At 45.6% G+C, this 14503-nt stretch overlaps 1 protein-coding gene across 1 annotated transcript in view; it reads right to left on the bottom strand.

The window, feature by feature from the left end:
- The window catches only part of TGM3 (transglutaminase 3), a 164834-nt gene that overhangs the window by 5136 nt on the left and 145195 nt on the right, over positions 1–14503 (bottom strand). Inside the window, exons 9-11 of the mRNA XM_006163928.3 lie at positions 9422–9525; positions 6605–6850; positions 2702–3010 (exon numbers count right to left, since the gene is read on the bottom strand). Of these exons, the coding sequence (XP_006163990.1) occupies positions 2702–3010; positions 6605–6850; positions 9422–9525 (659 nt within the window). The remainder of the gene's footprint in view (positions 1–2701; positions 3011–6604; positions 6851–9421; positions 9526–14503) is intronic.

Here is a 14503-nt window from a genome sequence, read left to right as displayed (position 1 = left end):
GAGCTTTCTACAGAACTCACACAAGGCCAGTCAGTGCAAGCTGGCAGGAGTATCTACAGACCAGGGCTTGACTGAGCCTCCTCTGGACCAGGCCCCCAGGAAGCCATCCCCTGTTCTGGGCAGCCACCAGAGCAGGGCCCAGGGAGAAACCAGACTCTGGCTGGCTGGGCAGACTCCCAGCAGGATGGGCTTGCAGGGGCTAAGGCTGCTGCTGCTTCCCCCCATCCTGAGAAATGTCGGAGGGCAAGTTTCCTTTAAGGGGCAGGGAACCATATGGATGTTAACTGATTGCCTAATGGCATAGCAATAACGATGACAGCACATTAATAACTGGGAAGGGAAGCCAGGAGATTGGCTAAATGAATGCTTAGGCTCCTCCCAGTCATCTAATAACCTGAGATTTTATTGCAACAGCAATCCTCAAGCACCTTTCTGCCTCTGGTCTCTCCGGCTTCCATTCATCCACACACCAGTAAGACGAAGTTTTAAAAGACTATGTATTTTTTTCTAAACCATGTCGCCCCTCTTTCGTGCCACTTCCAAACTCTTCCTCAGGGATGAAGTTCAACCTGGCCTTACATCGCTCAAGCCCAACTCACTTCTCCAGGAAAGAATCCTCCAAATTTCTTGTGCTTTAGACAAATCAGGTGACTTTTCACCTTCATGCTTTGACTCATGTGGTTCCACCACATGGAAATGCCCCCCGTCCCCCAGCTGCTCTTCATTTCCCTGGCTCCTCTCCCAGCTACAGGCCCCTTTTCTGATGCCGCAGACCCTGAGGCCCTCTCTCTCCTCTGGTGGTCCTGGGCACTCTTTTCCCTCATGCAGTTGTGCTGGGTGGCCCGAGGGGACACCTGCACTCACGGCGTCATATACTCTTTGAGGCCCCTTTATGGAAGCCACCTTTGCTTTTAGGACTAAAGATGTCGCCAAGGTTGCCCCAAATATGGTGAGGCCCTTGCATCAACTGGTCCAACCCTGTCAGTCAATGAACACTGCGGTCTCAAAAGGGGAAGAGACTTAGCCAGGGTCACCCCAGTACATGGTCACGTCAGTTCTCTAGGATTTCACCTGCCTCTTCCCCCATTCTCATTTCTCTTGCAAAAGATAAAAAAACCAGTTCCTTCACATGCATTAATTTTGGCCTCCAGAAGTAGTTCTTCCCTTGAACTTCAAAGGTAAATAGCACCCTGGCTGTTGCCTCTGATATTGAGACGATTTCTGCCTAAGGTCTGCCAGCAGACCGAAGACGGGGAGGGATGCCGCCTTCTGCCAGGTGTGCCACCTCTCAGTTTCTCTGCAGACAGAATTCTTGCCAGCTAGGCTGTATAATTAATCAGTTTTTAATAGTCCCTTATATGAAACAAATAACCACCCCACCCTTGTTAATCTGCTCTGGAAATCCAAACTTTTCGTCAGAGCTGAAAGGATTTTGCCAGTGTGGGCACACCTGCTGTCTAATCCTCCTGCAGGACCAAGCTGTACCCGCTCCACCTTGCTCTCGTCCCCTCCATGCTACCAGAAGCAAGGCGTCACTTCTCCTCCAAGAGCACCTGTCACTGTCCTCACGAATCGAGACTCCACCAGCCCCTGGCAGCTGTGGGAGACCAGTGGACGAGAGGGTTCAAGAACCTGGGGTATCCTGCAACCCTTTCAGGGTCACACCCAAGAAGTGATTTACTGAGGGGTGAGGTGAGGTGAGAAGGAGGGTAGCATGTGTAGGGGTGTGGCGGCACAGAACACAGAAGGCAGGGAGTGGTGTTGGACTAGCATCAGGTAATCTAGCACCCAAATCCCAGCATTGCCACTTACTAGCTAGGACATTTAATCTTTTAAGCAGGCCGCAAATCTCTCTAAGCACTAGTTTCTGCCTCTTCAGAATGGGTACTGAAATCTGCCTTTTAAAAGAAGGCCAGCCACACAAGGGCTATGCACTGGGAGCCGGATACCACATGGCCGAATGTGGCTTGAGTCCCAGCCCCAATAGCTTGAAAAATAGGGCATGTGTATGTGTGCCCCAAGTCCTGACAGGTTAGAGAAATAGAGGAAAAGAGGATTGTGGAGTGAGCTCGCCCCATGGAGGGTCTCTCTCTCTCTCTCTCTCTCTTTGGTAAGCATGCACCCTCTGGCAACTGAAAAAGAAATTAAATTGAATTACATTTTAAAAAGAAAGTGAGGGACCAGCAGGTGGCATGATGGTTAAGGTGCTGGACTCCCACATGATTGACTATACTGACTATGGTTCGAGTGCCAGATATGGCGGCTTGTTTTCTCATTTTCCTCTCTCTCTGGCTCTTTCTAGTGAGCACATGTGCCTGATAGCAAATTAAAAAAAAAAAGACAATAAATAAATAATGAGAGAGAGAGAGAGAGAGAGAGGGTCAAGTGAGGCAGAGTATTAGGACATACTCTGCCAACTGCACAAGCTAGTATATACCTGAAGGGTGTATTGTGCCATGGCTACGAACTGCCGACACTCCCTCCTTCTTCCCCCAGGGCACAAAAGAGTTGGCACCACTCTAACCTTCACTGTTCTCAGTGACAGCAATTTCCAAGGCATCAAAACCCAAGGCTTACCCACAGAGGCCCTTTGTTACCTATCCTTAGTTAGCTGACTAACCCGGAGCCCAGTAAGAACACTTGAGAAGGATGATCAACTACCTTAGATTTGGGGAGTCCCACCAGGTACAGAACAAGCTACCTTCTTCGGGGTCCAGGGACACAGTGATGGAGTCCTTGAACACCTCGTGGACAAGCGTGCCATTGTAGACAATGGTCCAGGCGGTCATGTTCACGGTCACCGTCTTCACATCAGTGGTCAGGTTTTTGAGTATCAGGGCCAGGTCGACTTCTTTGCCCACTGCTAGGACCCCCATGACCTTGAACTTCCCAGAGATGCTAGGCTCCCGTTCCTCTCGTTCCATACCCCTCGAAGATGTAGGGCCGAATGACGCATTGGGCTTAAGTTTCCCCATAGCCTTCTGGAACACTTGTCTTTCCATGCTGGAGTCTGTGCAGTGGGAGAAGACAGAAGCATCCCAGAGTTGTGCTGGCAACCTGGACAAAGGATACTGCCTCTCCTAGAAAGGTGGCATGGGACGGACACTAGCTCCACTGCGGCGCCACAGTGCCCAGGAGGTGTCTCACTGCTTCAGGTCTCTAGTCCTCCCCCTTACCATGAAGCTCGCTGACCAGCTAGTCTCTAGTGCTTTCTCAGTCAGTTCTAAGTTTCCCAGGGCAAGGTTTATCAGCCCTTTTACAGAATTACTATATGTGTGTCTGCACAATGATGCTCAGAGCCTCAGTGCCTATATATAGGTCACCTGATGGGTTTACTCAAGTCTAAGCTTCCTGCTGCTGTTTTCTCTCTTTGGGGTTGCTATCGTGTGAATGCTTAGCAACCATTTTACAATAGTTAGCATAATGGCTATGTCGCTGAACTCCCATGTAATCGACCGCGGTTCAAGTCCCAGACCCAGTGGCTTAAACTCACGCCGGTCGTGTGTGCGTGCGTGCCCAAGATCCCGAGAGGAGAATGGAGGAGAAGGGATTGCTGCATGGCCATCCCCCCCCCGGGGGGGGGTGATTTCTCGCTTTCTGTCTCTCTCTGTCTTTCTATAGAAAGAACCTCTAAAAAAAATTTACTATATGGCATGTTCCTTATGCTCTTTAAGTTAGATTTCATTATTTTTTCTGATAAAATATCTGTGAAACTTTAAGAACAGATAGTTACATTTTTTAAAATAACAAAAATGGAACTGAATAACATTAGAATGAATCTGTAAGCAAAAGCAAGGTTATGATTTAGAGCTCACTTAATTAAAATTTTTTTCAAAACACTTCACCGTGCTCTTCTCCCTTGTTTCTAAAGACACTGAGAATCAAGGAGTGATGTTCTGGTTTGTGCCAGTTGACAACTTCCCATGGCCAGTATGGTTCCAAGGTATGACTAGTTGAAATTGTTGAGAGCTTTCAGGTTTGAAATGCAAGGGCTGAATAAGAGAATGGGTTTCCTGAGTCTGATTCAGGTTATGGGTGCTGCTGAGGGTGGTGGCATAAACAGCCCTTGGAGAACGTCAGGGATATACCCTGGATGGCTCTTTGGGCACTAAGAGCTGAGTAATCAATTTCAAGCCTATGAGCTAAGGCTGACTAAGCAGTTCACACAAGGTTTCCTGTTTGACCTGAAGATAGATCTGTACGAAGAACGCATCGGTCTTCCAAGAACAGGGGCAGATGTACACAACAAAGTGTGATCACGTTTCCTTCCATCTGCAGGTCATACTGTGGTCTCCCACCTTCCCCAACCAACCTGGGAGGTTCATAAATTAGTATGGATGGCACTTCACAACTCAGCAAGCCCTTTCCCATGTAACAAATGGCAGGGACTTCAGAGGTCAACTCAGCCAGTTCCATCATGTTAGCATTAAGGTCCTAAGAAGAGGAGCCCTTGGCCCAGGCCACTCTGGGGACTAGAGGCAGAGACGGGGGCAGTTCCCAGGTGTCTGATTCCCCGGTCTAAGGTTCTTCCCTCACACCCTACTGAAAAAGAGGCAGGCTGTCAGATTACCCAAGCTGATAGCTCCTGATGGGTTGGGTTCCTTCTGGTGCCTTCCCATTCTCTAGTCGAGTGATAAGTCCACACCCAAGGCTGATGGCTGTGCAGGGATCTGAGGCTTCTGTGCCTGTGACCTCGAAGCAGGTGTGTCTGCACAATGATGCTCAGAGCCTCAGTGCCTATATAGGTCACCTGATGGGCTTACTCAAGTCTAAGCTTCCTGCTGCTGTTTTCTCCCTTTGGGGTTGCTATCGTGTGAACGCTTAGCAATCATTTTACGAGCTTTTCCTCCCCAGGGCACTCAGGGACAAGCTGGTATCATTAGGTAAGAAGAGCTGGGCAACATCAGGTAGGGTAATCTGTCCTGCTGTCACGCAGGCCGGGCATTGCCAGGACTCTTGCAGGGACCGCCTGCAACCTGGCCATTACCTGGACCGGCTCTATTGCTTAGGAGGTTTGGCTGGGACAGTCGGAGCCCACGAGAGGCAAGATTAAGGCATGAGAATAAGTAAGGAGAGGAACCCATGGGATCCTGTATCAGTGGAAGGAGTGCCTGCAACACAGGCACCTTGGGAGGTCATGTTCAATGAGGCTACAGATGTTCAAATTGATAGGATCACCGCTGCTATTTATGAAGGGCTCACTGTGCGCCAGGAACTGTTCTCAGCACTCTGTGTACAGTAGCTCATTTAAATCCAACCAAAGATGGGCGTTGCCATTCTCATTTCATGGGTAAGGAAACAAGGGATCAGAGATCATAAGACACCTGCTTGAGGCTGCAGTTATAAGAGGTAGGACTGGAGTTCACCTTCTGACCTAGGTTATTTGTGGACCACTACTCTTATTTCTACATCACGGCACTATTGAAAATGTTGGGCTATGTCTGCCTCACTGGTCCCATGCGTAGTGTTCTCTGCTGCAGAGAGATAGAGCAGGCACTGGGAAGGGACTCAGTACATGCTAAGTGCCTGGGAGAAAAGTCCTTCAAACCTCAACCTGGGGACGGCCTGCAGCAGCAGACTGGGGCCAAACTGAGGCCTCAAAATGGCCACAAATCCCAGGACCTAGAGCGGTTGGCCTTTGGGACTTGAAGCCAGACCCTGTCTCTTCTGCTCAACTTTCCTCTTTTGGAAACTCTGGTCAACACCAATAGCCATCAATTGCTCAGAGATTTGGGGCTCCCTTTAGGAAGTGCCATAGGCATCTTTATGACAATACATTTCTTGACCCCTTGGAACTGACTGAGGATGAACTGAACCAACTCTTTCAAAGCATGATAGAAAGAGTGCAATGTTGACCCCGTTAAGGAGTGACTGTAGACGACTGGAGCAAGCACTAAATTACTTTCAGCTGTTTCTAAATGAACTTCACCTTCACATGCAGAACTTTTGTCACCACTGAGAATCCTCGAAGAGAGATCCTGCTTGTTCCAAAAGCAACTTGTGAGAAACCAACATGATTGGAGGAAAGCCAGCTTCATTCCAACTGGCCTTCCATGGTGACTCTAGGGGACCAGCACTGGCATGGGTGTCTGAGGTTTCCCAGACTTGAGATCCAGCTTCCCATGTGATCACTCCTCACCTGCTTCTTGGGGCCCTAGCCCGTGTCTCTGGGTTTCTTTATTTCCATTCTTTTTCAGATGAAGTTTTCTGCTCATTTCTCAGAGGCTAGGGGCCCTGGTCTAACTGAGAAATCTCTCTCAAGACCATTGGGAGCCTTCCATGTCTCTCCCTGTGATGTTTTGTCACAGTGCTGTCACCTCACCTGTGCACTTGAGAAAGGGATATAGCTGGAGATGAGAAGGGCTAGCTGGGCTGGCAACGGCCCGTGCCCTGCAGCAAACTTCCATGGGCCCTGCGACTGCCACCGGGTTTTGTCCTGACTAGGAATAGTTGGAGAACTGAGCACTAGACACCAGGGAGCAGTCCTAGCATTCAGGCAGAACTGGTGGTGAACGAAGGGGGAGGAGGAAGTGTTTTCACCTCTCCACCCTCCAAGCCTTCCCCCCCCACCATCAAGTCCCGTGTTCCTCAGCACCCCTCCTACCTTCTGGGTACTTGTACTTCTCTGTGACGTCCACGCGAGAGTTGCTGCCCACTGCCTTGGTGCTGATGTACCTGCCAACGGAGCGAGGGTCCACGGAGTTCTTCCTCTGGGTGCCGTTGGAAGGATCTTCGATCCAGGTGGTGCGGTCAGCATTCACCTCCGAGAAGACAAAGGGCATGTCGAAGTCCAGGTTCACATCTCCTTCTTTGACAGCAATAACGGAAGCAGGACCGCACTGGAACACCCCTGGTGGCCAGGAAGCAGAGGTTGGATGCGTACCAAGGCTTGGCCCATCCACAGCAACCCCTGCCCACCCAAGGCCTTCTCCTCTTTGGGTGTCCCATGATTATCCCAGCTCTTGGTCTCTACCCTGCCCAAACTCCTTCAACCTTGACTGTCTGCCCCACTCATCTGGGCCTGAGCAGAGACCCTGCCGAGCTATGGTTACTTTTCTGCAATGACACCTGGTCAAACTCCACCTCTACATAAGAGTGACTCAGTGTTGCATTCAGGGGGTGCCTAATCCATGCTGACCCGGTGCCCTTGGCTTGTTTCCTAAAGAGGAAAGACTTGCTGTCTCATGCTCAGGGTTGCATCTGCTTTTTCACCTCTGCCAATTATTCTGCCCTGGGAAGTCATCACCCTCCTATTCCTGGAAAACTGCCCTGAATATCCAGCCCAGAGTTTCGTGGTTCTCTGAGCTCCAAGTCCTGTTGCCTCTCTCTAGCACTCAGCATGAGTCCTTAGGCAGACAGAAAGGCGGGAACATCCAGATACCATTTCACTCGAGGAGTGTCCAGCTGAAAGCGAGTACGTATAGAAGAATATCATTCCATTTGTGTTTACAAAACAAACTATACACACACACACATTTTATGCCCATGGAGCAGTGATTTTCAACTTCTTAAAACTATGGTTTCTATAAAGAAATCCCTTTGACACCTCGGCACACATGTGATGCTGAGACCAAAGTTTCACAGGGCAACACTTAGGCTTACTGTGTCCAGTGAACTTTTTATAAAAAAATAATTATTTTATTTAACTTTATTTATTTATTTATTTAAATTTGACCAGAGAGGGAGAGAGAGAGAGAGAGAGAGGGTGAGAAAGCAAGCCACCAGGTCCAGGACTTGAACTGTGGTCAGCCATGTGGGAATGCAACTCCTAAACCACTATGTCACCTGCAGGGCCCCATGTCCATTGAATATTTATTTTTGCCTTTCCCATTCTATTTCATTTTCATGTTATTTTAAAAGTGGTGGTCTTGGGAACCAGCAGTTAGCGTAATGGCTATGTCGCTGGACTCCCACGTAGTTGACCGCAGTTCGCATCCCGGACCCGGTGGCTTAAAACTCACGCCGGGCGTGTGTGTGTGTGTGTGCCCAAGATCCCGAGAGGAGAATGGAGGAGAAGGGATTGTGGCGTGACCATCCCCCCTGGGGGGTGATTTCTCGCTTTCTGTCTCTCTGTCTCTCTCTGTCTGTCTGGCGAGCGCACGCGCCCTATAGTGAAAAAAAAAAAAAAAAACTCTCAAAAAAAAAAAAAGTGGTGGTCTTGGGGTCAGCAGGTAGTTTGGTGGTTAAAGCCACTGGACTCTCTCATGGCTGGCCACGGTTCAAGTCCCAGACCTGGCGGCTTGCTTTCTCACTTTCCCTCTCTTTCTCTGCCTCTCTCTGATCAAACTGGAAAATAATAATAATAATAATACTAAAGTTCAATAAAAATAAATTTTAAAAAGTGGCGGTCTTAAGCCACTAACTTGAGTTTAGAACCACTAATGGAGTGCAATAACAAGTTTGAAAGACAGTGGCATAAAAAATGTCTAGAAGGTTATCACCCAGCCCCAAATAAAGTCACCTTGCATTGCTTCTGGAAGAGGGGCTAGGGATTAGGGTGTGGGTAGGGGTAAGAGTTTTTCTAAATTTTTTTAGAACACACACTTTTAAAAATCTTTCTAAAAATGCACTTTATAATTAAAAAAAAAAGTTTGAGAGAAGTTTAAATGAAGGTTCCTGACTAGACATATTCTAGAGGTCAAAGGAGGGCAAAGGGAAGAGGAGGGAAAAGGAGAGGCTCTCAGAGAGCCTGGGGCCCAGAGTGATGGGGTGAAGGAGAGAGAGGCCGGGGAAAGGCAGGCGGCCTGCAGGAGAGCTCAGCTGGGTGGAGGAACACACTTGAAGGTGGGAGAGCTGCTGAGGCCATGATCATGGGGGTCTCGAGTTGAGCGGGGACTGTGGACTCAATCCCAAGGGCAATGGGGAGCCACAGTTTTCTGCACTGAGCAGGGGAGGCTACCAGGGGTGGTACAGGAACATCGTTATTGGCAGAGGAAGGCTTGTTTCCTGCCTGGCACAAGCTGGGGCTTCTGCGGCAGCCATAAAAGAGAGGAAGTGTGGGTGCATGGAAGGAACCCCTTTAAAATAGCAGCTGGAGTCAAACAAAATTAGGAGAGAAGACTTTTTTTAATTTAAAAAATATTTTGGTTTGGGGGCCAGCAGGAGGCTTGGTGATTAAGGTGCTGGACTCCCACGTGGCTGACCACAGTTCAAGTCCCGGACCCGGTGGCTTGCTTTCTCACTTTCTCTCTGTCTCTCACTAGTGAGTGCACATAGACTATAGCCAATTAAAAAATTATAATGATAGCAAATAACATTATATAAATAAGTATTTAAAAATATGTTTTCATCCCATGATACTTTCTAGAGGTAGAGAGGGCTTTGAGGTTGCTTCCCCATGCCGCTGTCCACTGCTGTAAATAACTGAGAGGCTCACGACCTAGAGCTATGCCCAGAGAATGACTGGCAGAGGTCTGGTTACCTTGGCTCCTCTCCTGGGGGGTAGCATCCAGCACTTGCCATCCACTGTATGAAGGGCCCAGGTCAGTCCGCACAAACCAGGCTTCATTCCAGACGTGGAAATTCCTGCAGACAGAACCAGAGACTGCAGAGCTTGTCCAAGGCCACAGGTGAGTGGCAAAATGCCACATCTCTGACCCAACAGCCTAGCAAACTGATACTCACGCGGTGAGTCTACCCCAGGTTAAGTCTTGTTCTCCCCAAACTCCTCACAGCACTGTGAAATGATACCGTCCTTTTGCCCATTTCATAAAAAGAGAAGTTAAGCAGCAAACCATGGCAGAGTCAAAGTCTGGGCCTAGGTTTGCCTAACTTCAAAGCCAAAGCTGTGAACACCATGTTCAGCTGCCTTTCTGAGTAAGCAGAGCAAGCGCACCTCAGAGCTAGAGCCCAGCAGACAATCCCCACGTCCTGCTGGGGCACACTTCCGTAGCTGGGGTGAGTTGAACATGAATTGGATGCAGCAGGAGAGATGGTCTGGCCAAACTGAAGAATGACACCCACCAGTCCTAAAATACTCTTCATCAAGACCATTGCCCTGTGTCCCAGCGTGAGCCTCGGTCACTGCTCACTCCCCACAATGCACAGCCGATTACAAAATCTGACTCGTTCCAGCCCCTTGGTTCCACCCCTCTCTCTCTACCTCTCTAGTCCCATGGAAACGACAGTAACAATGACTTCAGCATTGTTCCATTTTACCTTGAAAAAAAAGTAAGACCAACATAAATTTAAGTTCTAACCACTCTGGAAATTTTTTTTTAAACTCATGGGGTAGTTTCTAGACTCAAAGAGAGTTCCAAGCAGGCGACCCACTTCAGAAGCTGCAAACGAAAAGATGGATGCACTTGACTAGGTAAAAACAAAATTAAACTTACATATAAATAAACAAATAGAAACCTGTATTTCTATTTCTGGTAAAGGATGAACTCATAATAGATGGATCCATCTGTATATAATGATACACTCTGAAAACACACACACACACACACACACACACAACAAAACAGAAATAGACAAGTCCTGAAAGAGAACAAAGCAGAGAGATTCCGAATGCAAGTCAAGGCTTGGAGGAAGCAGCCGGCGTGGGATGTATTACCTCTTGTGACTGAGGTCTAAGAACAGGGCGCCATGGGGTTCAGTGCATGGCAATAAAAACTCCACCAAAGGGCCCACATTTCTCTGACTTGAGGAACCACGAAATAGCCTGAGTCAACCAGGGTTGCTGGAGAGTGAAAAGGGAGTTCTAGAAAGAAAGAGCCAAGGAAAGAGAACCTCAAATTCATCTCTGCCCAAACCTCTGGGTTGCCCCGGAATCATGTGTGTATGGGCAGACTACGAGTCATCCGGCTAAAGGTGAAAGAATTGATCTGAGATGGGAGTCCACCTCAGAGAAGACTGCTTGAAGTTTACGTCTACCCAAGATAGAATGCTAAAACAAAACAATAAAACCAGAAATATCCAGTGTTTAGGGTATAATCCAAAAGTACTGCACATACAAAGAACCAAAAAAAGGTAACATCTTCAAGGGAAAAGATGACCAACAAAGACCAACCCTAAAATAATCCAAATCTTAGAATTGTCAGGAAAGGACTTTAAAGCAGCTACTATAACTATGCTCAATGAAATAAAAGAAAATATCCTTATAACCAATGAAGAGAGGAATTTTGTTTGTTTGTTTGTTTTTGTTTTTAGATTTTGCCATATGATGCATGAGCTAGCCAGAGAGAGACAGAGACAGAGAGGGAAAGTGAGAAATCACCTGCTACAGGAAATGGCCACATGATAATCTTTTCTACTCTATTCTTCTTTTGGGATTTTGGGCATGAACACACACATGCCTGGTGTATTTCAAGCCAGAGTCCGAGACTCAAACCACAGTCTTTCTGGCTTCTTTCACCCTAGGTAGTTATTTAGGCATTCATACATGCCATATATATTAAGCCACTGGGTCTGGGGCTTGAACCATGGTCAGCGATGGGGGAGTCCAGCACCTTAAACACCATGCCACCTGCTGATCCCAAGAAAAGAACTCTTGACAGAAAAACAGAAAATTTTAAAAAAGAGGCAAATGGAAATTTTTAACTGGAAAAAAGACCAATATTTGAATTTAATTCAATGGACTTGTTAACAGAACAAAAATGACAGGGAAACAAGGTAAAAACAACAACAACAACAACAACAAAAAAAACCCTTGAAGATGGGTTATACAAATTATCCAATCTGAAGACAAAAGAGAAAAAAGATAGAAGAAAACCAGTAGAGAAAATATGTGAAACATATGTGCTAGATAGAAGTTTACTATATTAATATTATAAAGTACCTACATATCAATAACAAAGACACAAAAGAAAAATATACCAAAGAAGAACAATGACCAGGCAATTTTTGTAAGAAATACAAGTGATCCTTGAACATATAAAAACAGTTTTGCCATCTCTACTATTAAAAGAAAATCACCATGACTCAGAGATACCATTACATACCTGTGTAGAGACACCTAAGTTATCCCTGTTAGAATGACAGAGATGACACCAGAACGATACTCATTGTTGTACTCATTTCCCCAGGTGGGAAAACAAAGCCCTGACATACACCACTGGTGGGAGTTTAAATTGGTCTGACCTTAGTGGAGGGCAATTTGGCGATGACTATTAAAAACCTTTGAACAACTGTATACCCACTGAACCAGCGAGTTCACATCTGGGAACTTCTTCTGTAAAAAACTCACATGATCACTTCTAACCTTATGGCTAAGGTCAAGGGGAAAATGCATGGATGTACACATGAAGATGTACATTGTGGCACTATTTGTGTTAGCAAAAATGATGGCAGAAAAAAGCTATTGATAAGGAAATAGATAATTATGGCACAGCCACGTAGTGCAATATTATGCTCTGGTTAAAAGGAACATGCAAAATCAATCTAGTATTTACATGAAGAGATATTTAATATATATAGATAATCTGGAAAGTTGTGATGTATTGATCTATACAAAAATGTGCATCATGACTTTCCTGATGGCTTCATATTATGAAGTAAAAAAAATCAAGTTGCAAAACAATGTGTAGATTTTATATATATATATATGTGTGTGTGTGTGTGTATAATGAATCCATTCACATTTTAAAAATTATACATAAAAAATTGGAAAAGTTAGTCTCCAATAATTCTATTATCTTAGAGAGCCACCATTAATGGTTTGGTGTATATGTTGTGTATATGGTAAATGGGAACTAAATTTTATGCTATTTATTTCTGTGATATTCTTCTTTTCTTTTTTTTTTCTTTTCTTTTTTTTTTTTTAGAGAGAGATTTTTGCTATAGGGTGTGTGTGCTCACTGGAGAGACAGAGAGACAGAAAGTGAGAAAGGCCCCCCGGGGGGGATAGCCATGCCGCAATCCCTTCTCCTTCATTCTCCTCTTGGGGTTTTGGGTACCCATGCACGTGTGCCTGGCATGAGTTTCAAGCCACTGGTCTGGGACTTGAACCATGGTCGGCCATTTGGAAGTCCAGCGACATAACCACTACACCATCTGTTGATATTCTCGCTTTCTATAGTGAGAATTACTCATTATTTCTGTGATTAGAAAATAAATAAATACTTTAAAAAAGAATGTGATATAAATAACAACAGCTAACACAATATGTGTTAACATAGAAAGTATTTTATCTGTCTTATATTGGATTGTCAGAAAAGTCGTGATGTGTTTTTCTATGCAAAAATGTGTCATGACTTTTCTGATAACTCAATAGATATTAACTGACTTACAATACCCTAAAATAAAGAAATATGGAACTAGTAGATGGCATAATGGTTACGTTGCTGGACTCCCATGTAGTCGACCATGGTTCAAGTCTCGGAGCTGGTGGCTTAAAACTCAAGCCAGGCGTGTGTGCATGTGTGCCCAAGATCCTAAGGGAACAATGGGGGAGAAGGGATTGTGGTGTGACCATCTCCCCAGGGGGGATGATTTCTTTCTTCCTGTCTCTCTGTCTCTCTGGCAAGTGCATGCTCCCTACAGCAAACCCCCCCCCCAAAAAAAGAAATAATTACTATCCCCTTTTGACAACTCTAAAAACTCAGACATAAAGAAGTTAAATGATTTGTCCAAAGTCTCACAGCAAGTAAACAGTCAGAATGGGATTTGAATCCAGGCAGAAAGAAAACAGGAAAATAGATTACATACGTAAAGGGAAAGTAAAATACTGGTTCAACCACATAGTGGGATATGATGCATTTAAAATAATCTTATTTTTGAAGATTCTTTAATGACATGGGAGAAATGCTCATAATATTTTAGTCAAAGACACAGGATTAAAACTGTGAAGTAGTTGGTTTCTAGGTGTGGGAAAAAGTAGGAAGCATCTATTAAATGTTCTGTCTTCTATGCAAGTCTATAAAATGTACAGTCCTAGTTCTATAAAGAAAAACAACAACTCATAGAGGACAGACTGGATAGAAAACTATCAGATCAATGTATGAACAATAAGGTCACAGACGGTTTTTACTTTTTTATACATTTTGAAGGTATCTGTAACTGTGAAAAAAAAAAAAAAGTCACTATAAGGGCCAGCCAATGGCATGGTGGTTAAGGCAGCTGGACCCCACAGGGGTGACTGTGCAGTTTGAGTCCCAGACCTGGTAGTTTGTGAGTGGAGAATGGAGGAGAAGAGATTGTGGCATGGTCACTCCCCTGGAGGGTGATTTCTCACTTTCCCTCTCTTTTTCTCTTTGTCTTTCTCTGGTGAGTGTGTGGACACTATAGCAAAACTAAAAAAAAAAAAAAAAAAAAAAAAAAAAAAAAAAAAAACCTGAAAAAAAAAAAAATTCCAGGAACACCCACAAGGCATTTTCTGAACAGGTCAGAGTTCACCAAGGAGAATGCATGAGAAGATGATCCTCAATGAGCAAAGGGGCAAAGGAGGGCGAGGAAGTGCTGAGAACACCAAGTTCACATTCCTTTAGTTCCTGGCAGAGAAATCTAGGGAAGAGCAGGTTAGGAAAAAAAAAAAAAAAAAAAAAAAAAAAAATGGGACAGGTTG

Source organism: Tupaia chinensis, unplaced genomic scaffold (genome assembly GCF_000334495.1).
Source record: "Tupaia chinensis unplaced genomic scaffold, TupChi_1.0 Scaffold143574_1, whole genome shotgun sequence".
Classification (NCBI taxonomy): domain Eukaryota; kingdom Metazoa; phylum Chordata; class Mammalia; order Scandentia; family Tupaiidae; genus Tupaia; species Tupaia belangeri.
Note: the sequence above shows the minus strand (reverse complement) of the source record. Positions and strands in the feature narration are given on the sequence as shown.